Source organism: Protomyctophum parallelum (genome assembly GCF_964188405.1).
Source record: "Protomyctophum parallelum genome assembly, chromosome: 1".
NCBI classification, from domain to species: Eukaryota; Metazoa; Chordata; class Actinopteri; order Myctophiformes; family Myctophidae; genus Protomyctophum; species Protomyctophum parallelum.
In genome coordinates, this window is record NC_139697.1 from 20,506,162 (window position 1) to 20,531,845 (window position 25,684).

The following is a 25,684-nucleotide window of genomic DNA, read 5'->3' on the forward strand; positions in this document are numbered from 1 at the left end:
ATTCTCAAGTGTTGACCGGCCGGTCTGCCCTCTCTCACCTCTCTAAATATATATTTATATACGTATATAGGTATATCTATAAAATGCATCCGAATTTATAAAATGCCACTATCGATACAGGGGCAGGACGCCCCCATATATCCACCCTTTTCAGGGGGTCCTGTCCCAAAACAAGAATCATACGCCTAAACCCCCGGCCCACCCAGTCTAGGCCAACGTCCCCCACCCACCCCCAAATCAACCTTTCTCTTGGTCCTTCCAAGGACTCGGATCACAATGCCTTTTTTTCCTTTCCAAAGAAAACTCAAAGGAGAGAAAAAGCTTCATCAACCAATTCAACTGTTAAACACGCCATTCCAGGGGTTAAAAAACGGGAGAGGAAAAAGAAAAAAGAAAAATAAGTGTCGACTAAAACTGACGTCAAATGGAACATCTCGTCAACGTGCGTGGTTTTTACAGAACCGCACCAACCAAGTGATAGGAGAGGGAGGATCGTCATTTCCTCTTTTGTGTTTCTATAGTGTTAAAAAGGGAAACCAACCGGAAAAATAAAAAAACTAATTCATCATCAAGTACACACCCGTGAGGGAGGGAGGGGGGGGGGATGGGGGAAGGGGTTAGGCGGAGGGGTGTGTGCACATTTCAGAGGGCGGGTGACATCCTCAGAAGTACATTCTCACAGAGATGCAGATAGGCGAGGTGGGTGGGTGTGTGGGGGGGGGGGGGGGAGAGAGAAGGGTGGCATCATCAGGGTCTCTCGTCTGTATCAACGAGAGAGAGCGGGAGGGGGCAGGTTTTCAGTCATGTTCCGATGACCTTTTGAGCCCTGAGGGGGAGCATGACGACAACACCCCTCCGCCACCCCCTCAACGACCCCCCCTGTCTGTGTTGTTCTCCCCCCCGCCCCCCCTGAGTTCGCGCTGCACCCGTCCCATGTCTTCAGGGGGGAAGATCACCGGCGGCGTCACCGTTCCTCCAGGTCAAGTCACTTGGAGGCTCTTTTACTTCCTACGGGGAGGAGGTGGCGGCTGAGGGCCGGCGCCGGGCCCGGGGCTGGGCCCGGGGCTGGGCCCGCCGTGCACCGGCTTGGGCTGCTGTTGCCTCCTGACCTGGGACAGGATCTCCTGGATTTTCCTCTGGGCCAGCTGGAGACAAAATAGTGACTTTGTTTAACCCACTCTGACCTGAGATCAGATTCTAAAGAGGTCTTCTACATCCCGACAGTTTTCTGAAAAAAAGCTATGTTTCTATGACAGTCATTCTTCGATTTTTCAAAAATAGCAGACCTACAAGCTCGTAGCGCGCCGCTCGTAGCGCGCCACTCGGTGGCGCGCTATGAGCTTGTAGATCTGCTATTTTTCAATAGTTAAAGCATAACATAATGCCAACACCAAAATGGGCTCCCGCCCAACATGGATTAATTAATTAAAACTCTTTCAATCCAGGCATGGCTGGAGAAAAACGCTGCTAATCGTGGTTATATAGGAGTGAATGGAGGAGGGATTTTTGGATTTTGTGCATACATCAGTGCTGTTGAACACTTTTTTACGTCTGTGTGTCGAAACCTCTCAACTCCATTGGACCCTCAAACTGTCTGCTACAGCAACCAACTCCACCACCAAGTAATTGACAATATATAAACTCACAACACCAACTTTGCTGAGGCAGTATTGCTTCGTTTTCAAAATAGATTTTCTTCATTTCCTGAATATATTAAAGCAATTCTGAATAAATAACATTTTGGAGTTAGGTGGTTAATTCCCCCCCCCCCCCCAAGCTCATAGCGTGCCATAATGCTAACACCAAAAGGGTTTCCCGGCCCAAAATGGGTTTTGAACAGACGAGACACTAACTAACCTGGCTTGCATAGAAGTGTCCGCTAATCTTCACAATCACTTGATCGTTTTCATCCGGCGTCTGCTCTCTGGGAACCACCACCTCGGCGCTGGTGAGGTTTTGAAGCTCGTTCACCTGAAAGCCAATAATGGAGAGAGACGGTGGTGATGAATAACAATGCAAAACATTTAATGAGACGATTTTAGCATCGACATGGTCCTAGTTATAGCAGGCCGGGAGAAACTATGCGCAGCTGCGCGACATGAGACAAATTACTTAGAGCGACAGAGAGAGAGAGGAGTGTGTGTGTGTGTACATGTGTGTCAATTTAACAAAGTGCCGATGACGATCAGAAATCACCGAATTGAAGTGGACTCAGACCCAGACTTTTTTTTTCCTCCCTGGAAATAAAAACGTCTGGGTTTCCGAGACTACATATAATAGGTCCTCACTAATAATCATGAAAAAGAATTATGCACATTTGTTCTAATCTGTGTCTCATAGGAGGGCTGTGGGCAGTTCAGAAACCGTCTTCCAGTGACATCGATTGGGAATACAAGCCAATAAAAACGTCAGGCTTTCTAGTCCTGAAAAGTTGCAATGCGAAAATGGAAGCCATCGTCACGATAATGAAAATCTAAACATTTTTGTAAAAAGAAATCTTGTTTAAAAAAATAATCTGCCTAATGACGATGTCACTGGAAGATGGTTTCTAAAATGCCCACAGCCCTCCTATGAGACACAGACAGAGTAGAAAAAAAATCGTGCCATTTTATCATGATTATTAATTAGTGAGGACCCATTATATGAAGATGGGTTGAAAAGTGGTGGAGTGGAAAATATAAAGCAGTGGAGAGAAGAAGTGAAAGTACCAATTTGAAGTGAACCCGGAATATTTCAATGTGGTCGGTGTCGATAAGCGATCGACACACCAAATGGGGTTATGAGGGAAAACGGCAATTGTTTTCCGAGGGCACCCACCGTTTTGCCACCCTTTCCGATGACCCGTCCAGCAGCAAAGGAGGGCACCTTGATGTGAGCCTCCAGTTTCACCTCCTCTTTGGGCCCGAAGAAGTTCTCCTCTTTCAGCTTCCCGAAGATACGACCCTGAGCCTGAAGAAGCAGAGCAAAGAGGTGACGTTTATGCTTTTGCCATCATTTACACGTTATACAGACTTTAAATGGTAAATAAAAATAAATGGTAAATGGTGCATTTATATAGCGCCTTTATCCAAGGCGCTTTACATAGATTGTGCATTACATTCACCCAGTCATACACCGATTGCGGCGGAAGCCATGCAAGGTACCAACCAGCACATCGGGAGCAATTTGGGGTTCAGAGTCTTGCCCAAGGACACTTCGACATGTAGACAGGAGGAGCCGGGATTCGAACCACCGACCCATGGATCATTGGACGACCTGCTCTACCTCCTGAGCCACAGTCGCCCCTTTAGGACTTATTTACAGTGTACAGTACCAACTTGATGCCCCAGATGCTTGAACAGGACACATACACATTGTGTTTGTAGTTGTGTTTATTTGCCCAAAAAAAGGCAATTTTAAGAACCGAGACTAGATTCTACAAATGTCTTCTAAATCATGACAGTTTTCAGATAAAATAGCAGGCCTACAAGCTCGTGGTGCGGCACCGGCACTCTTTGCCGTGCTATGAGCTTGTAGATCTGCCATTTCTCAATAGCCAAAGTGAACACCAAAAGGGGTTCCCGTCCTGAATGGGTTAATATTGTATGTTTTACCATCTTTGTTCTTGCTTTTGTAAAGAAAAGGTTTTAAAAGGTATAAGCCCCCAAATTAATACTTCACCTCAGTGTGGCGGCGACTACGCAATTTACACTTAGTTGCACGCTGAACAGCAGGCATGTCTGCTGTTCACACATCACGCATCTCTTATTCAGAAAGGGATCTATAAAATCAAGGTAAAAGGCCCCGTTTGGCCAGGTTTGTCCTGGTGAAGGTCTTAACGACTAAAGTGTCGATTTAATAGATTGTTTTCAAGTGCCAGACAGTGTACGGGACCCTTTTCTTTGACATCCCTTTCTGAACATTTAGACCTTCGTGGTTGTCATACGCACGTCACCAACATTTAAGTTTGAGTCGTCATCAACCTTCAACACGGAGCCCACCAGAAGCGTAGAAAGCGTAGATTAACTTTAGTCTGACAGCCCGCCAAAAGCGTAGCCTACGTTTTCTAGGCTTTATTATTCTTTAATCCATGTTTTGATTGGATCGCATCAATAGCCGTCTCTCGTTAGCATCCCAGTGTAAAGTGTGACAGTGGCCGCGGCCATTATGAAGATGCGAGCGCAACCGCACATCCACTTGCACTCCATGTGCTGCTTTCAATGGCCTGCATCTCCAAATTGGCACAATGAATGTCGTTTCTGGTGAAAAGGTTTCGACGGCCGACACCGAGCGAGAGAACAACAACCGGTCAAGACACCGCACACAGCATTACGTCATCGTAACATCCGGTTACGAATATTTGGCTCTTCAAAATAAGGGTTGAAAGGGGTAAAACCTTGGCAATAAATTAATTAATCCTGGCGGTCAAACGGTTAGGTTTGAGGTGTTCACCAGTCTATTTTGTATTTATTTATTAATACACTATTATTTAAATGGTTCATTTGACTGGTGGTAACATTATTGTAAAAACTTAAATGGACATTTGAATTGAATTGAAGTGATGTAAAATTGAAAATCCAAGCAGTGATATTACGTGATTATTTCAATCCCTGATGCAGGGATTGAGATAATGCTGATACAATGCCACCAAGTATGCATGGCCTGCTGGCCAAGACACTATTGAAACACTCGACCACTTACTACATGATACACGTAAAAAATATTGCCCCCAAAAATCCAGCAACATAATTTCACAATAATGAAATGTCTAGTTGCGGAATACAGTAGGTATTGTTTACATGTATACGATGTTTATTGAAGAGATTCTCCACTCTTCAAGGGTCAAAGTTGTGTGAAGTGGAAGAGAACAGCAGAGCATATGAACCACAGGTGTTAGCTGGGGTACAATTATGTTCCAAAGAGTGGTCACGTTAGGCTGGCAATTGCTGGTTTGCCAGTGCAAAAAAAAACAACTATTGGTTACACCAACATTGCAATTTGTTTATGCGTATTTATTAAGACAAGAAACAAAAAGGGTAAAAATACAAAAAGGGTTACCGTCCTAAATGGGTTGAAGAACTTTTAAAGTCCTTTTAAGGAGGTTCTGATCTCAGTCCCATATCCGCTAGATTCATCCAACAGTCACTAGAAAATGTATCATCATCGATCAGAAGAAACTCCATATTTATACCAATATGAAATGAAATAAAACGTTTTAAATTAATAACTAGAAATGCACTCTGTCGAGGTGCCAACTTGCACGTTGCACACAAGTAGGCCATGTACTGCCGACCTCTACGAACTTACGATCAGCCCCTCTATAAAATATATACCTACCTCGAAGTGTACCTTAGTTACGCCACCGTCAACAGCCACTAAGGGACCACCATTCTTATATGAATTACAGTGTCCAAGTTGCTCCTTTACACCTGACAGGGGGGAGTTTCCCTGGTTGGACGTAGCGTGTGGAAGGAACACGTTATTCCAACCAGTTCCTTTCCCCTCCATCAGGCGCCCCGGCCGGCCAGGGGGAGGCAGTTTAGAGACCAGGATTACTGAATGGCACACCTTCCAGCCAATCACAACAGCGGCGGTCTAGTGCAGGGGTTCTCAACATTATTGGTCTGGGGACCCCCGGAAATGCTTCCGCCGTGCCTCGCGTGTTTGTGTTGGGACCAAATAGCCAATTTGGTCAGACAGATATGACGTAAATTCTCAATTCATTGTCAATGGGATTGAACAAAAATACAGATTTGCTCGTCTACATAAGACGCAAATTCTCCATTCATCGTCAATGGCATTAAATGTTTGATAGGACCAAAAATGTACACTATAGCCGAATATGGGAAATCACTCGTGTGAAGTGAGGGGTGCTCTTATCATCACACATTATCATATTCCGGCGGCCAATCACAATCTTCAATTTTCCACCCTCACTTTATTATCCTCAATATGTACTTTGCTCAGCCAATCAAATCATCGCTAAAAGATTATAGCGATAGTGTGTAACGATTTGCGTTTGGAATTAATATCAAAGAACGTTTTTTTTTGCAAAACAGCCTACTGGTGGTGTTATAACAAGCCAATGTGAAGTATTTAGGGCAGAAGCTCTGCTCTGGCCTCCGGGGGGGGGGGGGGGGGTGCATGGACAACATCGTCTCTGCCACACTGTTGGCCTGGAGGAGACAATTATGCCTAGGCCACCGCTAGTCATTCTAAATCCATAAGGTCATATGAGCCAGACTGACTACTATGAACAAGCCGCAGTTGTGTCCATATCATACCTTAAACTGAGCCTCCGGTGGTCCAGCGATGATGACCATCCTCTGTTTGGCATCCATTCCCTCCGCTGGGGCGATCTGGAAGGAAGGCAGACAGACAGCATTAGAAACAGGTCGGGCCCTCACCTCTCAATGGGCTCTATGCACTATGCAGGCGTTACGTCCGATACTAATGAAGGCTCTGTTCCATTCTGGTCAAACAGAGTCAGTGTTAATGATACTAATGAAGGCTCTGTTCCATTCTGGTCTAAACAGAGTCAGTGTTAATGATACTAATGAAGGCTCTGTTCCATTCCGGTCAAATAGAGTCAGTGTTAATGATACTAATGAAGGCTCTGTTCCATTCTGGTCAAACAGAGTCAGTGTTAATGATACTAATGAAGGCTCTGTTCCATTCTGGTCAAATAGAGTCAGTGTTAATGATACTAATGAAGCCTCTGTTCCATTCTGGTCAAACAGTCAGTGTTAATGATACTAATGAAGGCTCTGTTCCATTCTGGTCTAAACAGAGTCAGTGTTAATGATACTAATGAAGGCTCTGTTCCATTCCGGTCAAATAGAGTCAGGGTGCTGCTATTGTGCATGTTGGCTCACTAGAAACACTCCTGACAGTTTTCTGAAAAAGCTACGTTTCTATGTCAGTGGTTCTTCGATTTTTCAAAAAATAGCAGACCTACAAGCTCGTAGCACGCCACCGAGTGGCGCGCTACGAGCTTGTAGATCTGCTATTTTTCAATAGCTAAAGCATAACATAATGCTAACACCAAAAGGGGTTCCCGCCTAGAATGGGTTAAACAAATCGGATTTCCATCTGGATGTGGTTCAGATCTGATTCTGATTTGGCTGCTAGTGTAAATGGGGCCAAAGTGTGGCCCCTGAGTGGGGTCCAAATGGCCCCGTACGGGTGTGTATAACTCAGAGACTTATGGGGGTTCCTTTGAAATTAAAAAGTTTGAAAACCACTGCACACTAAAAGGAACAGGGTCTTAATTGGTATCATCGGTAACACCTGTGAAGGAAGTAGGGAAGCTGCCCGGTAGGGAGTAGGGATAATTATTCTGCGTGCATCTAGCCCCATTTCACCAGTCGCAAGACAGCCAGGTCAAGTTGTGAACCTCAATGTCATCATCAGTCACCTTGATAGAGGCCCCGGCAAAGCGCGACAGCTGCTTGATGTGTTGACCCTGTTTGCCGATGATGGCTCCGACGGCCAGTGCTGGGATGAAAAGGTGAACCGTCTCCGACTCAGGCTGCCCCTGCTGGTTACAACCACACACACACACACACGGCCATGGTTAGAGCACACAAGAGCAGGTAGCCATTGCTGACCAAGCTGATCATAATAGAGATTATGCAGAAAGAAAAGAAAGTGAGCCTTACTACGAAATTCATTCAGCTAGGGTGCAATAGTTAATCGAATTAAACGCCAATGTCAATTTTCAAAACCGCTCACAAGCTCAACGCGGTGCAACACGTTGTGAGCTTGCGAGTGTATAATTGTAGCTCGGCATTGTTACACAACTACATAAAATAGGCTGTGATTTAAATCGATTATTTAAAAACTTTTTTTCCGTGTCCATTTGTTAAAACCAAAAGATTTAAATTAATCACAAATGTACTAATAGCTAATAGGGGTGTAACGGTACATTTTAACAGCGATAAGATACAAAACGATGCATGGTTGATTATCCATGGCATGCGCCCTGGATCCATGGTCTGCCAAACAGGAACATTGATATTAGTTTTACTCAGCAGCATGACCCAGTATATCCTAAGAAATATTTTCTACTTCATACAATTAATCATGTGATTGCCACTAGCTCCACAAGTCTTTCATAGTTTCCACAAGTATGCAATGTATCAAAATATGGCTCTCCTAATATAAAAGGCAGATGCGAATACACCGCAAGTCAATCAGAAGGAAAAAAGCTGTTATTTTTGTTATGTTTCAATGAAAGGAAGTGCAGTGCTCTGACTTCTGTTAGACATTCATTTATTTGGAGGACACTGCAACTGTGAAATATTTGAACATTTAGCAAAAAGAGAATGGTACCTACTGTAAATGTGTATATAGTCTAGCAACAGCAATAGCCAACATCAGAACTTTCCACATGCATGAGTTTTATGCTCCCAGCTTAAAGTAAATTAAAAAATAAAATCTGTGTGGCAAACCCATGGAGACACTGCTCTGCCTGAGGAGGGTAAATCTCAACGATTTGATTTTGACAGTTTGAGTACTAGGGAAATTGCACGACGACAATTTGATTATTTTACACTGAAGTCTATGACAGTATTTACTCGGCATAAGGGGAATACAAAAAACAAGCTATATAGCCAAGCTATATAGCAAGCTCCAAGTGTATTAATTTTCACGAAGCAACATCTCACTCAACTTTATTTTGGTGGAGAAAAATAATTAAAATCTATAATCCATTTTAATATACCAAAAGTCGATGCAGTTGAATCGCTACATCACGATGCATCGATGCATTTTTTTGCACTAACTGCTCTGAATCCCCATGTGTTTTCCCATCAGCACCTTCTGCAAACCCGATGATTGTAGCATTAACCCATTTTGACCCGAGATCAGATTCTAAAAATGTCTTCTACGTCCTGACAGTTTTCTGAAAAAGCTATGTTTCTATGTCAGTCGTTCTTCGATTTTTCAAAAATAGCAGACCTACGAGCTTGTAGATCTGCTATTTTTCAATAGCTAAAGCATAACATAATGCTAACACCAAAAGGGGTTCCCACCCAAAATGGGTTAAGAGATGCCTAACCGCAGCTTCTATCAGAGGGAGCATGATAGACTATAAAGCTCTGGAAGAGGAGGTGGGAGGCAGCATCGTGCAAGAGGAACAACAAGTAGCACTGTTGGTTTTGGATGAGGCCCAATGTACTAACTAGTCGATATGTCAGCAGGGGGCGGACAAATAACTTGCTTTGGCAGGCTCCGAATGAAGATGGAGATTTCAATAATGAGGATGATGTTTTAACTGGCTTGTTTGGGAAAATTTTTTTCGAAAAGATCCTGCGGCCACGCACATTTTAACAGAAATGCAGATTCCTTCTCAAGCGTTTGACCAAAAAAAAAAGAACAGTAGGCTATATGGCGTTTGCCCTCCAACGACTAAAGTTTGGCCATAAAAAGATGCTAAACGTTTGGCCATAAAAAGATGAGTTGGGCCCTTCTCACAAAGGTTTACTGGACAGTGGGAGGTGCGTAGATGTGGCAAGCCCTGCCCTCTAATCCCCGTAGCGAGCAGCCTCAAGCCGTGCAAAGCACTGAGGGGAACGGGTGACTTACAGCGAGGGGCTGGCTGCTCACAGACAACAGAGAGGCCCAAAATGGCCCTTCGCAGCCAAAGGGACCGCTCTACAAGGGAAAAGAATGACATGAAACTGAGTTCCGTGGACCCCAAGATGGCTGCCATTTATGGATGAATGAATGTTAAGACATACTCGACTGGTAAAGGCCCAGATTGGTGGCCAGCACTATATAACTGCTGTGAGGAGGAGTGGACCTTGCCTCCACTCCACTTTTCGAACGCCTCATTCTCCTTTGTGCAAGCACATTCTCCTCATGTGCCCTCACAAAAGGAAACTTACGATACACACTATACAGCTCCATCTCAAAGAAATGGAATATTCTGCAAAAGTTCATTTTCTTCTGTAATATAATTTAAAAAGTTAAACTTTAATATATTCTCAATTCATTGCACATAAAGTGAAATATTTAAAACTTTTGTTTTTTAATCTTGATTATGGCATACAGCTGATGAAAAAAAAAAAAAAATCCTATATCAAAATAGAATATTTTACGACCACTAAAAAATTTAGAAATGTCAACCATCTGAAAAGTATGCAGTCAATACTTGTTCTGGGCTACTTTTGAACAAATTATGAATCAATGGGGTGTGGCATGGAGGTGATCAGCCTGTGGCACTGTTGAGGCTTTATGAAAGCCCAGGTTTGCATTGATAACAGCCGGAAGTTAATTTGTATTGTCGAGTCTTATGTCTCACACCTTCCTCTTGACAATGCAACCTAGATTCTCCATGGGTTTTTGGTTAGGCCAGTTGGTTGGTCAGTTAAGCACAGGAATACCATGGTCAGTACACCAGTTACTAGTAGTTTTGGCTCTGGGCAGGTGCCAAATCGAGCTGGAAAGGAAAATAATCAGCATCTCCATAAAGCTTGTCAAACATACAGAAGCACAAAGTGTTCTAAAAATATCCTGATCGATCATAGATGGCTGTGTTGACTCCAGTGTGACGTTTTCATTGTCAGTGATGATTTGGGGGTGCCATGTCATCAGTGGCACAGCCAGTACTGAAGTTCTGGGTGGGCCTGCCCAGGAGTGGGTGGGCCTGCATGCACGCATGCGACACCACACCACATTATTCATGCCTTTATTTGCTGGGTCAGGCCAGCTTTCTATCTGGCTGCATGTCATCTGCTGGTGTTGGTCCACTGTGTTGTATCAAGTCCAGAGTCAACACAGCCATTTATGATCAGGATATGTTGGAGCACTGTGTGCTTCTGTATGTCGACAGGCTTTATTAGAGATGCTGATTTTCCTTTCCAGCTGGATTTGGCACCTGCCTGCATTGCCAAACGACTAGTAACTGGTGTGTTGACCATGGTATTATTGTGCTTAACACCGCAACAGTGACAAAGGCTGATCACCTCCACGCCCCGTTGATGAAATAATGTGTTCAAAAGTAGCCCAGACCAAGTACTGACTGCATACATTAATGTCTTTTTCAGATGGTCGACATTTCTGGATTTAGTGATCTGGTAAAAATATTCTAATATTTTGAGATAGGATTTTTTGATTTTCATGAGCTGTATGCCATAATCATCTAGATTCAAACAAAAAGGTTTTAAATGTTTCACTTTACGCACATTGAATTGAGAATATAAGCGTTTCACTTTTTAGAATTATAATACGGAAGAAAATTAACACAGAATATTCCAATTCTTTGAGATGAAGCTGTATATAATTTAACCAGGCAAGTCATAAAAAAAAAGACATTTTCATTATATAATTGGTCCTCACTAATGCTCATCATAATATGGTGTAAAGAAAGAGAAGATTCATCTTTGTCAGGATCTTTGTCAGGTATACCTGGCCGGTAAAGTCATGTCAATGAAAAAACTATTTGGGTGATGACTAAATGCCACAAGAGAATATGTTCCATCGAAGCATGCCGTCAAACAATTTAAAACGTTAGCTTGTCGACTGGAAAAATTCTACTTTCCAGGTATACCGGCCTCTATCAGGTATACCTGACGAAGGCCAGAGAGGCCGAAACATTTAGTTTTTACCAATCTGTTAATGTATTATTTTGGGAGCGTAAAGGCTGTGCAGACCTTTTCTTCCTTTACAGTTTATCCATTTTGACCCGTCAGAATGTTTGGCTGTGCGTGCTCCTCTTGGTGCTATACACCAAGAGGTGTATAGCTACACGCTATACATATAATAATGGTACCATTTTTGTCTACTCCATATACATAGATACCTTTATTATCCCGCAGGGGGAAAAAAAAATCAGTCTCCTACACAGCAGTTAAGGTTACAGCTTACTTTTTCTTTTTTTTATCCCGCGATTTTGTAACCCATTTTTCACCCCTGTGTCAATCATCTAATGTGATCCTGGGCTCTACACACCCTCCACAAACCTAGTCCCCATATATGGGGGACAAGGGGAGAGCAACAGACTTGAACTCATGCTTCCTTCATGCCTGAGTGTCCAAGTTGCTCCTTTACACCTGACAGGGGGGAGTTTCCCTGGTTGGACGTAGTGCGTGGAAGGAACACGTTATTCCAACCAGTTCCTTTCCCCTCCATCAGGCGCCCCGGCTGGCCAGGGGGAGGCAGTTTTACAGCTTACATTTAAAGGGGATACACCATGAATTTGACATTTTTCAAGAATTTTTGTGTTTTTAGGTTCCACAGTGTATTTTTACAGCCAAAAAAGTGATTTATTTTTAAAAACACTGATGTTCATTGAGAAATCTGTGATTTTCTGAATGGGCATGTCTCACGGTGTCTGAATGGGCCCACTCCACGCCCCCAGTGAGGCTCTCCAACGTTGAAGCACTCGGCCCTATGGGCAAGAGGTGGGACTGCAGGCTGACCCGTGGATTTATGACGAGGAAACCCTGTGCGGCTGGAGTTTAAAAATTTGGTAATTTGACAAAGCTGCCCAACAATGCTACCCATTGGAGAGTTTCTTAACTGTACACAGCCCCCCCCCCCCCCCCCCACCACCCACTGAGACACAGGCCGAGTAAAGAAAAATTGTACAATATTATCATGAGCAGTGTGTCAGGAGAGGACCATTTATATGAAGATGGGTTGAAATGGGTGCAGTCGTCCATTAGAACAAATTGGTAACCTGGTAAAAGGTTCTTTGGTAGACAACAACTTTTGAATTGACAATCAGCATTTCTCCAATTAACAAATACACCAACAGCAACATTGTTTATGGGGCGCAGAGGGTATATCTGAACCCGAGTGGAATAGTATGAGAGCGACGACACTAGCATCGACTCCCATTGTAACAATGGAATACGGAAGTGCTCATTCCATCGCAATGGGATAGGACCAATAGAGAAAAAAGATGAACTAACCAGGTGCTCAATGGAGATAGCAAAACGTGATAATGATAAAAGAAGGTGCTCACACAGATCAAAAACAGGATCAATACAGATAAAAAGAGAGTTAAAAAAATGAGGAACGCCTTTATTAAAGGGCAGATTGCCTTTTTAATTTAATAAAGGCATTCCTCATTTTTTTAACTTTGTGTGCCCGGATCCTTCTCGCTTAGTACCAATGTTTGGAACTATAGCCCATAGGCACCTGCTTTGCAGCGAGATCAAAGCGTGTCGCCACTCTTACTATTCCACTCGGATCGCAACATGGGACACGAGACGAGGCATTCTAGTGGAGTGAAAAGTGCCACTTGTTGCCGACAAGCAGCTGGGTTTGCAGCTACAGTATGACCACCATGTGGTTGCAGTTGTGCATACAAAACATACTTACAGGATTCAAATTCACACGTGGCAACTGTACAAGCTCATAATTGACTAAAATACAGCGACACTGACGAAATAGGGCATTAACCAAAATAAATAAACAAAACATGAAATTAGAATTTGCCAGACAAAACAATGTGTGACATGACGACTCGGGGGTGATGATCAACAGCACGGACCAGGAAACTCACCCCAAACGATGAGTAGCCACCACCTGGGGGTCCGGGAGGCGGGCCGCTGCTGACCATGGAGGGACCCATACCCGGGGCTCCACCAGGGAACAGGCCCAGAGCATTTAGGTTTAGACCTGGGATCAGGTTGGACTGAAGCTGCAGAGAGGACACAACATTTCAAACACTTTAAAAACAATGTAGCGTAGTGGGCTATGGAAAGATTTAAAATATATATATATATACATTTTAACCCATTTAGGCCTGACGTCGAAGTTTATAAAATGTCTTCTAAATCCTGACAGTTCTGTCAGGATTTGCGCCACATTTTCACGATATTTTCAAAAATAGCTGACCTACAAGCTCGTATGAGCTTTTAGATCTGCTATTTTTCAATAGCTAAATTATAACATAATGTTAAAAAAAAGGGGGTTAAAGAACAATGTGACAGCTATAAATGAAGACTGGGCTTTATATTCACTCGCCACACGCTGGAAATAGCAGATCTATAAGCTCCCTACACAAATGGTGGCGCTACAGATGCACAACAAAGTATAAATCCGGTTTTAATTGTGCTTTTCTTATTGAAAACACACAACTGAAGAGCTGGGGTTAGGGGGAAGGACTTCTACCAGACCCTACACAGTCTGTATAGACCGATTCAGAAACGGGTCCCATGGTCGCAGGCAACGTATTTCCTTTAGGCGGAGACGACATATCTGCGGTGTAAACAGTCTGCTCTTCTACTACATTGAATAGGAAAGTGACTGATGTTAGTCTGCTCAAACGTTACTCTTTTACCTGCTTTTTACCAACACTGACTTTACAAAGATGCCCAGAACATCAGGACGAACCTGTGTAATTTACGGCTGCTCCAACAGTAGTGGCAACATTCAACTTTGGAGAGAAACGGAATGTCAAAAAAAATACACTGCGGTGGCTGAGACCAGAGGCATAGAGTAATGGTTGAGACGAAGCAGTGAAATGTCCTGAAAGATGCATAATGTCAGTCTTACCCAATCTTTCTGTTGTATGAACACAAGGCAGCTGTACTTTATACCAAGCATTTAAAGTATGACGCTCTGAGGATTCATGTGTGTAGCGCCCAGGATTACATTAGATAGTTGACACTGGGTGAAAAGAAATGAGTTGCAAAATCGTGGGATAAAAAATAAAAAATAAAACCACCACAACAACTCAAGCATGCACCCACAACCACACAGAATTAACAAAAAAAATCGATCTATCCATCCATCCATCTTCAACCGCTTATCTGTCACAGGGGCAACAGCTCTACCAGAGAGCTCCCTCTCCCGAGCAACATTATTAACTTCCTCCTGGGGGATCCCGAAGTGTTATTAATATTGTGCAATTTATGTTTTAGAACTACAAATACAGACAATTGTTTTTGTTTTACACATGAACAAAATGTTGTTGAATTTTCCCCCAGCCCGAGGAGAAATGATTTTCAAAACAAACCATTCCAACTTTTTACACCCTGCAGATAAACTTTGTTCTCCCCGTCGAGTGAACTTACGTTCATGGCGGCAACGTCGTTCTCGTACGACTCCCTGATCTTCTTCATCACCTCTTCTTCGGCCCGGGCACACGCCTCGATGGAGCCCTTCACTGTGATGGTTCGCTCAGGGTTGTACAAGGTCAGGTCCTGGAGACTGGACACATGACAACTTTACGGCTATGGTTGGATAGTGATATATTGGGAGTGGCTGGTGATTCAATTCTTGGGATACACTATATACAGGGCTGCACACAACTTTTTGTCTAGTACTCAGAGGAGCACCTGGAGGAGTTTCTTGGTGCTCCTAAAATGCGGCGACCCGTCTCGCCAGATGGATAAAAGAGGGATGAATAACTTATAGCAAAACGATATTTATTGGATGAGTGGGGAGTCAATGGAGGGTATTGCAACGCTAGATTTAGCCCTAGAATGGCTCTTGTTGTAGATTCATCCAATTATTAAAGAAAATCTAAATTTGCTAAAATCTAGGTCCATGTGTGGTCCAGCCCTATGGAATGCATATTCTAATAAAAACAACTTAATACTTCCTAAGGATAATATGAGCATCAAAGCAATATTTAGATTTATTATTATTTTGTATATAAATAACCGATCTACTAGCTCACAACGTGGTGCGACATGTTGTGAGCTTGCAGATCAGCAAATTTTTTAACATGCGACACATCGTACGGCGAAGCATACATCAGGGTTCCCAAACACAAGCACAGCGGCAAATGGGAAGAGTGCAAAGCATCCAAAGCATGCCCTTTTACACCGGGGACTACAGTAGTTTGCTATCTGAAACGGAGAAGACGAAACTATGTGTGTCAGGTTTTCTCAGTAGTGTCCTTCTGTCAACCGCCCTCCTACCAGCAGAAAGCAGCATGGAAGCCGCTTCCCGGCACTTGATTGACAGCGCATTTTGAATTTTGACGACGCATGCGTGCTGGCGCACCGCTTATGTGCAGCCCTGACTATATACACACAAAGTATGGCAGCCCCTAGTACCTCCTTCACATTCAATAGAGCCTGTGAAAAAGCAGCAAATAAAAACCTCAAAATACAGAATCAATGATAGGATCCATTACATCACTGTACCCACACTGTACATAACTTGGTGTTCATATATTTGAACGGGTAAGGACTACGGTAGTAATAATAATATTTAAGAAATGTATATAACGTGTGAGACACATTACATGGTTTCACCTACTAAAGTGGGTTTACATGGTTAGATAATATTGCATTGCATACTGAATAAATAGCCTGCCACCATCTCAGCATTAGGTGAATGGAAAACATTTCAGTGTTTCTGGTTATGGTCAGTGTTAAGTGAAAAGATGAAAAATCTCTATTTTCAAGGAAGGTTTTTTGGGGGGGGCACACATTTAAATAAAATGAAGACCATGGTTTATATGGACATGGACAAAAAAAATGAATTTAGCATGCGATAATTGGAGACTTGAAATAACGTCATAACTGAGTGGGTATTAAGTATAAACTGTTTACCAGGACATCTGCTATAGTCTTAAGTCATACCTGAGTGGGTATTAAGTATAAACTGGTTACCAGGACATCTGCTATAGTCTTAATGAGTATTGCCTTAAGAGGTAAGAGCATATTAGTGTGCAGGTTGAATGCATCCACTATGGGCAACACAGACACAACACAGACAATGAGGTCAAACCAAGTACAATGAGGTCAAACCAAGTTTGTGTGTGTGTATTGGTTAATACTACTAGTGTACGGGTACAGGCTTTAGTTCAGACATAACTATTGGTCCGACTGTCATTAGACCTACCTCAAACTACACTGATAGTCTGAATTTTCATTTCGTTTCACTTCATTATTCAGACTGAAAGCCTTTCCCCACGGCAGCAGTTTCTGGAATGGCCGTTGTCAAAGGGGCAGTCTAGCGGTCCAGGCACATTCGCTTGTAATCCAGCATGTGTCGCGGGCCGGGTTTGAGCCCCGATACCGACGAACTTTGCTGTGTTGCCAGCAATTCAATTAATAATATCAGAAATGTATATAACGTGTACGACACATTACATGGTTTCACCTACCAAAGTGCGTTTACCTGGTTATTTCTTGGTCTATATATAAACCATAGTCTTCATCGTAAAAAGAAAAGTACAAACATTCCGAGAAGCCATAGTGGTTCTCCAAGAGGTTTGTGTGTCTGAGATCATCTTACGGTGAGATGGTGATCTTCGTCTCTGTGTCCTGCTCAATCTTCTTGAGGTTGCGGCCTTCCTTCCCAATCAACCTTCCCACAAAGTTGTTATGTGCCAGGATCTTCAATGGGATCTCCTCCGTACTGCAAAGCCAAACATGCAAATAACATTCCTAGTTAATGATGCGTCTCACCAGTGTTCTTGCATAATTCATAACAGGCTGACAGAATAATTGGTGTCAAGTTTAGGGAAAAAGGAGGGGGAAAAACATCTGATTGCTTTACTGTGCCTAAAAACAGACACACAGCTGTCTGCTGCGGCTCTCAACTGCATTATTGGGAGTGTAATTGGTAAGAGCTATCACTCACTAAAGCACATTTAATTTAGGTAATTAATCCACTGGAGAACCATTTACTACAGGAACAAAAGGTTTAGCACTGCGGTCAAAATATACAGAAGCCATCAATATAGAGAAGGGAAAAAAAACTGCTTCCATGAGGGTTGAGCAAATCATGAACATTTGAGTATGTGTGCAAGTTGGTCTTGTTTGCCATTGTGCATAAACGGGAAAATGTGCGCGACACGTGTGCAAACTCACAACTTTGTATCGACTGCCTCCTTCTGCATGATGTCCATGATGGCTCTGCACGCGTTGGAGCAGCCTTCAGGGGTGGAGTGGACTGTGATGGGCTTCTCCGCTGCACCCGCGTTCTCCTTTCTGTGGATGTCGATCCTGGAGAGCATGAAAAGGGAGGAGGAGGATCGTGTTAATTGTGGTTTTCACACTTTGCACCCCCAAGGAACACCAATGGGCACGAAAAGATCTCAAGGTACACCTGCATTCACAGAGAAAATATCCTTATTGGCGAGATGGTATCGTCACCATCCTACTATAAAATATGCAAACTTTTCTGTCTGTGTAGTTCACCGTCTGTCTGTAAATTGACAAATCCCCATATATGGAGTATGCTGAGACTCCATATATGGGCAAAAGAGACAGACATATATGGACTTTAAGCGGCAGGCGGGTACACCGACAGAAACGACACGCATTTTATAACTGGGTGGGGCATTCATTTCCAACTTGCGTTGTTCCCGAGTAGGTTGCACTCACTCGTGTTTTAACTTGTTTCATTGACGTTATTTGATGCCATTAGTTTGTTTTTTCCCACAATTTTTGTAGCATTGTTTTCACCCGGTTCCAGCGCCTAAGCTGTAATCCTGGGTGCTACTCTCCCTCTGCCAACCTGTGCCGCAAACTGAGCTTATGCGTCTGTCAATGCATGAGGAGTGAGCAGGCCGCTTCTTATCACTTGACGGTTGGTTATTCCAACCAGTTCCTTTACCCTCCATCTGACTAGGTGACCAGGGGGAGGCAGTATAGAGACCAGGATTACTGCACGTTTTTTTCTGTGTACCTACCCTAGGCCTAGGGGACACGAGGAGAACATGCAAACTCCACAGTCACACCCTTTTCATTTTCAACCGAATGTGAACAAGGACCAGGGATCAAGCTGGAGACGACTGGTGGGCTAAGAAGCCCAAGATTAGTTTTGCACAGAGTCAAACTATTCCTGGTTATAGTGGTAGACGGGGACAGAGCCTAATTTTCTATCTCCAACCTAGCCATGCACATTTTGCTTTTACAGTAAGCTCTGGGAATTCTGCCTGACAACTCACCCAGAACATCACAAGAGGCTGCGTTTCATAAATGTGTCTCTTGACAGTCTGTCAATGAGCTTATGCTCTTCTGTAGCTCAGCATCAGGTACATTTTGCATTAAAGAACAAGCCTCTTCAAATGAGCACCATTAGGAGTTTAATTCCACCGTCATCACACAAACAGTGGTCTACGTTTCTCCAAAATTGGGAGAGATATAAATATATATATATATATATATATATATATATATATACACATACATACATACACACACACTATGCTGATTTCTCGGCACAGCGCAGAAATCAAGCAGAATGGCAGAGAATTGTTTTGTCTGGGGTTTTTTTATCCAGTTCGCAGTCAGATGGGGATAGTGCACAACGTGCGAGCATGTGCCGCTTTGTGTGTATGAAAAACGTTTAGGAAAAGGCAGGTTCTAAAGGCAGGCTTTGCACAGCGAACTCAGCAAGTCTCTACAGTCACTGGCAGCATGAAAGCTACAGGCATAATGTTTCAAAACATTTTTTATAAATGGTATGTTTTTGTTGCAATTCCTGAACTTATGCTGCAAAATAAATCTGCCCAAGAGGGACAAAGAAAATGTTGAAACCAGTAACATTGACTCAATTACTGGGTTACAAATTGTTTTAGAATGGTATTACAATTAACTATCCATTTCATAAAGGATTTTCCTTGATAATTAAAACTAAATCCATTTTTGCTTGATTACTGGCTGTTTTTCAAAGTCAGCCACAGAATCAAGGACTGTTCTCTGCGAAATCAAGACTAAATAATGTGTGGTTGTCACAAAAAATCCCAAGGCACTCCTGGACTCATCTCACACCACACAAGAGTAATGCCAACACCACTGTGGGTACCACAGTAGTCAACATTGTTCAGTCTTACATTGCCAAGTAGCAACTACAGACACCTGCGATTCAAAACGTACTTTGAGTGAGTCTGTTTGGTGATGTTACGGATAGTGGCTCCCTCCTTGCCGATGATGGCGCCGACAAACTGCGTGGGGACCAGCATTCGCAGGGGCACGTCCGACTGAAGTTTGGGCCGTGCACCCAGACCAGGGGAGCCGGCGCGCGGGGGTCCACGGGGAGGGAATCCTCTCCTACCCCCCATTGGAGGGGCATCTGTCGCTGCCGTCTCGTCTGGGATGTAGGACACTTTCAGGGCATAGTTCTCCATCATGAATCCATTCAGCTTCTCCATGGCTCTGGTGAGTAAAAGGAGGTTGTTAACATCGACAGTCAGGGTGAGGTCACTGAAGTGTTCTGCGCTGTTCTAGCAAATATTGGTAAGATAAGATGTTCAGATTCATAGGTAGCAAAATGAGAAACAATATATAACCAGCTTGACTTTCATAGAAGGAAAGCAATCTGTGCAAACAGCATATGACAAGATCAGCTTCAATGCACACAATGAGCAATTTTAAGGCTCATTATGTGGCTCTCATCCCTTTACCTCGTCTGAAAAAACACTAAAGTCCAACCAGTCAAGGCTAAGGAATACACAAGCTACGAGTAACCGAGCCAGAACACTGAGAGGCAAGCGCTTCTGAATAAAAGCCAACCCCTCGTATAGCTGAGTGTAGCACTTATAAATTATGACTGCTTCCTGAATCCTTTAAAGCTAAAAGACTAAACTTTCAATTCAAAGGAGCTTTTACAAAGCAAGTGTCCAAAAACTCTGCACAAAAAGTTCTGAAACGTAACTTTGGTTGGCTATTTCTCCCCTTTAATAATGCCAATTGGTATTGTATTTTATATTGTTTTTATTGTTGATTAGGCATCTTTACAACAAGGTATAGCTTGTAAGGATCTGGCATTCCTGGAATGAGCAGCAGAGCTAAACGTGTGGGTAGTGCCTCCAAAACATTTGCCAAAAATGGCAATGGTTGGCATTCACCCTTGCTTTGAGTTGCTTAGCGGATTGGATGATTGCACTCTCCCACAGTACTAAGGAAAAATAAAAAGTAACATTGGCCATTTTTACACTTTATTAATTATACACCCAGTGTTAGGAAACTCAGTAGCATCTGGAAGATCCATACGCAGCCACAACAGCTTGGGGGGCGGCATCTCTCACAGGCAAGACAGAACTTGTCATGATTGAAGGAAATCTCAATGCAGTGAGATATCGGGATGAGATTCTAAAGCCAGCGGCGATCCTATATCTTCAGAATATGGGACCCTAACGCCACCCTAAAGGATGACAATCAATGCTCACCCCCACACAGCTGCAGCCAGGATCATTCTGGAGGAGTACCTCCAGAATTTGGGAGTGGAGAGGATGGAATGGCCTGCCGTGAGTCCAAATCTCAACGCAATTGAACACATTGAACACTGGGATCAGCTTGGGCATGCGGTGCGTGCTAGTAACCAACAGAACCCTGTTGGCCGACTTGCAACAAATCCTGGTTGAGGAATGGGATGCCACATCCCACAAACGTGGCTAGGTTGGTGACCAGCGTTAGGAGGAGGTGCCAAGCTGCTGTGGCCGTGTATGGATCTTCCACACAGCGTAAAAATTAATACAAGTGTAAAAATGGCCAATAATATGTGTAGTTTCTCACATTTGCTAAGCAACTCAAAACAAGGGTATTATTAAAGGCAATAAAGGGGAGAAATAACAGACCAAAATGTAAGTTTCCAAACTTTGTGCCAAGTTTATAATAAAGCAGTTGAAAATAGGGAAAGTATATAAGTTTCATATATAAATACTAAACAGACTCATCTCTCTCACTCAAGTACCGACATTTGAGCCATGCCTTCTCACAGCGGGGTCAAGGTTAATAACTACACAGAGTATAAGGCATCGAAGCTCTTCCATGACAGCATGTATGAAACACACCACTGCAGTGTATAGCATGTACACCAGGGGGCACCAAATGGGCATTTTCTGTCACTGCTTATTGCATGACATATCAAATAAGATTTAGGGAGGCGGAAGCAGGAATCAGGTGCATTACATGAGAAACTACATAAAAGTAGCTAATTCTGAGGCTATTGGGAATATTAGACGATGGAGGAAAAAAAAGCCACAATGCATCAAGGCAACACAGTTTGATGTTAGGAGTTGGGCAGAGGCAGAGTGTGATGTTAGGAGTTGGGCAGAGGCAGAGTGTGTGTTGGGCAGAGGCAGAGTGTGATGTTAGGAGTTGGGCAGAGGCAGAGTGTGTGTTGGGCAGAGGCAGAGTGTGATGTTAGGAGTTGGGCAGAGGCAGAGTGTGATGTTAGGAGTTGGGCAGAGGCAGAGTGTGTGTTGGGCAGAGGCAGAGTGTGTGTTGGGCAGAGGCAGAGTGTGATGTTAGGAGTTGGGCAGAGGCAGAGTGTGATGTTAGGAGTTGGGCAGAGGCAGAGTGTGTGTTGGGCAGAGGCAGAGTGTGTGTTGGGCAGAGGCAGAGTGTGTGTTGGGCAGAGGCAGAGTGTGTGTTGGGCAGAGGCAGAGTGTGTGTTGGGCAGAGGCAGAGTGTGTGTTGGGCAGAGGCAGAGTGTGCATGTGTTTTGCGCGTGTGAAAGAGTGTGACTCACAGTCTGGCCTGATCCTTGGCTGCGTATCGAACATTGACCACTGCAGTCTCCGTGTCTGTGTTCACTGCGTGAGAGCAGGGAGTAGTCAATACAAGAACACCAATGGCATACCGGTTGGAAAACACACTCGTGGGCTTTAGAGCTTGTTGTGCGGGGACCTGAAGTTCCCATAGGAAACGGAGGGTCTCCATTGACAACAGGTTTTAATTCCCCCATTCACCCAATTTATAACTCAAGTCATTCAATTTATCTTCATTTGCTCCACCCAACTGGTAAACTAGACTACAGGAGATTTACCGGGTGGACACAACATTAACACATGCCCAAACCAACAGTATTAGATTAGGTAAAACCAGGAAAGCATCTGTGTCATCAGACTAGTCATTGGTCCGACAAATGACAACCCACCTCATCTCCTAACCCAACCATAACCGCAAGCACGGGAGCAGACGCTAGTTCGACATGCGGATGCATGTCGTAACTAATGCCCCGTCTGAATTACATGCGGTCCCCATATTAGATTTTAGCGTTTGCCATTAAAAGAAATAGATATGAAAGCTCAGCTTTGTCACTTCATACCATGCTCTGAGCTTGTTCATCTGCCATTTGACAAATCTTGAAAGTGCGAGAACTACCGATTTAGAAGGCATTTTGTAGAATCGGCCTCAGGTCTTAATGGGTTAAGAAGAGAAAGACATAATTACCCTGTTCACAGTTGTCCACTGCACCATACTGGGCTAACATACCATCCAACACCTGCAGGAAACAAAGACATTACCGTATTAGACATTCAGGCATTTAGCCCATCCGGAGCAAGTTGATGAAGTTAAACTGCAGCACAAGCTTCGTCACCTACATTACATGAAATACAAGGTCAAATCCAAAAGGCCAAATGAAATGCTCCAGGAAACGAGGTTTGGTTGGAGCAGGCTGCTCTCATCTGTAATCATTAGCACTGTCACAACAGCGAAAAGCTTATCTGCAAGGGGACCAGCCCAGCTCACTGGCAGGAAGCACATCCAGACACTCCGAAACACTCATTTGAAAAGTTAAAAATCACAGGTGTATCTGCGGTCCGGGCACCTAGGCTGCTGATGCCCATCCTGACAACCTTTGCTGCATGTCACTCCCCATATCTCTCTGCCCCATGTCCTGTATGTCTGCTGTTCACCATCAATAAAATATTTTAAAAAAACCAAAAAGAAAAAAAAAAACGCTTAATCCTATATACTGCATTGACCAGAGCATGGAGGGGCAACTTTAACAATGGAGAGGGCCACTATATTTCCACTCACTCCAGAGGGCCACATTGCACCATTTTCGCAGAATGTTTACCCACTGAATATGGACTCTAGTGTGGTGTGCTAAATTCATTTTGGATTTTATTATTTTAAGGTTTTCTGGGGTCAGTGAATCACCACTAAATAGCACATATAAAAATGTAACAAAATTATTAGTTACAGAACAGAACATTTTGGACAACTAGTCATTTAACAGACGAGTGAACAAGTGATGACGGATCGCATTTAGTTATACAAATCCCAATATTTAACCCATTTTAGGCAGGAACCTCTTTTGATGTTAGCATCACGTTATGCTTTAGCTATTTAAAAATAGCAGATCTACAAGCTTGTAGGTCTGCTATTTTTGAAAAATCGAAGAGCAACTGACATGGAAGACATTTTTAGAATCTGATCTCAGGTCAGAATGGGTTAATGCATACGTGGGACCTCGACAGTGTCTTGTTTAATCAAATGTGTTACCTGGTCAAAACATGGCAGTGACAGGATTCAAATTCACATATGTGTGATCAAGTGAGGGCAAAACGGGGAAAGGTTCCAAGAACAGCGTTACATGCCAAAGACCTGCAAACCATGCTCAGTCAAAATGGACAACCACACCCCCGGCAGCTCAACCCCCCTTCCTAGCCAACCAGGCTGCTTCACCCTCTCCCCCCCACCCCCCACCACTCCACCATCCCACCAACGACACTACCTCCCGCCCCTCCCTGCCATCTCCAATTCCCATCATTGGGGGCTGCTCCTGCACAGATATGAGAGCTCCCTGAAGTCAAAGAGCTGCCGGTTGCTGGCTGGCTGAGCCGCCCATCTGTCCAGGGGGGGCCCGGCCAATGGAAATCCAGGCCATTCAGGAAAGGGTGGGGTCGTGCATTCCAGCAGGAAGTGGTGGCTGGCTGGGGGAGGGGCGCTCGTTCATGCTACACATTCTGTGAGTCGGCAGGGCAGCACATGGAGGCGAAAGGGGAAGGAGACGAGTCCAGGGCCACCCACCCCACTATGGCTGGTGAACACACCACACTACTACAGCCTGGCGTTCCGTGGCTATACATACGAGACACATTATCTACCCGATAAGCTACATACAAGGCCAAAGATCTCATTCTATTCTCACCATTCTTCCAACCCTTCCCCCTCCCAAGGGGGGGGGGGGGGAATTGAAAAAAAAAAACCCCTTCCATGTCACCTTTGAGAGCTTAAGGCTTGCTTGCCACATACTAGCAACATGGGAGGATCTGGAACTGCAGCGTAGCGACATCATGCGTAGGCATAACGAGGCCCACCATTAGAAAACGCTGGACCAGCCTGTAGCCATTTGATAATCAAGGGTAGCGAATGCTACTGGATCTAATGTTATGCATACATCCAATGTCTCACGAGATCAAACTTCCAGAGGCAGAAGAAATACATAAATGATCAAGTGTTATGTCCCATGTTTGTAAGAATACTAGCATATTAACCACACATAAAACCCATGGCAAGCCAAAACAATACCACAGCATTATTTTAATTGTGGGAGGAGAGGGGGAAAAAAACTATTGCTTTAGTTTTACATAACATACAATTTTTAATTATACCATTTCATGGCTTACGTTATATATATATATATATATATATATATATATATATATATATATATATATATATATATAAAGCTTTCTACAAAATAAATAAAGGCCTGCACCATTGTCTCTAGTGAAAGACAATCTTCATTTTCCTGTACTATAAATTGTCTACTCGCTTATCTGCTGTCAACAAACATGATAAATACAATGTATGAACACACACACACTTGACACACAAGACAGGAAATTACACCCCAATGCAGTACACCTGTACCACAGACACCAGTTAAATAGATTTTAGTTGATGACTGATGTTGAACCATTAAATATAAAGATGAAGACAGGGTTTGACAGAAACACTTCTTCAGTCCACTTTAGCAACTCAAATGCAGTCACCCGTTCCCAGCTACCTCCCAGTTCAATGACTCCTTGACCGAGCTGTGG

General features: G+C 43.6%; 1 protein-coding gene across 1 annotated transcript in view; it reads right to left on the reverse strand.

Annotated features, from left to right (window-relative positions):
* Nucleotides 1-1,001: 1,001 nt before the first annotated feature.
* Nucleotides 1,002-25,684, reverse strand: part of igf2bp3 (insulin-like growth factor 2 mRNA binding protein 3) — a gene marked incomplete at its 3' end in the record, with an annotated part of 33,726 nt that continues 9,043 nt past the window's right edge. The window contains exons 4-15 of the mRNA XM_083769851.1: nucleotides 23,082-23,133; nucleotides 22,378-22,441; nucleotides 19,782-20,060; nucleotides 17,769-17,903; nucleotides 17,191-17,313; nucleotides 15,012-15,147; nucleotides 13,496-13,633; nucleotides 7,397-7,519; nucleotides 6,264-6,338; nucleotides 2,818-2,949; nucleotides 1,858-1,971; nucleotides 1,002-1,145 (exon numbers count right to left, since the gene is read on the reverse strand). Coding sequence (XP_083625977.1) covers nucleotides 1,002-1,145; nucleotides 1,858-1,971; nucleotides 2,818-2,949; nucleotides 6,264-6,338; nucleotides 7,397-7,519; nucleotides 13,496-13,633; nucleotides 15,012-15,147; nucleotides 17,191-17,313; nucleotides 17,769-17,903; nucleotides 19,782-20,060; nucleotides 22,378-22,441; nucleotides 23,082-23,133 — 1,515 coding nt within the window. The remainder of the gene's footprint in view (nucleotides 1,146-1,857; nucleotides 1,972-2,817; nucleotides 2,950-6,263; nucleotides 6,339-7,396; nucleotides 7,520-13,495; nucleotides 13,634-15,011; nucleotides 15,148-17,190; nucleotides 17,314-17,768; nucleotides 17,904-19,781; nucleotides 20,061-22,377; nucleotides 22,442-23,081; nucleotides 23,134-25,684) is intronic.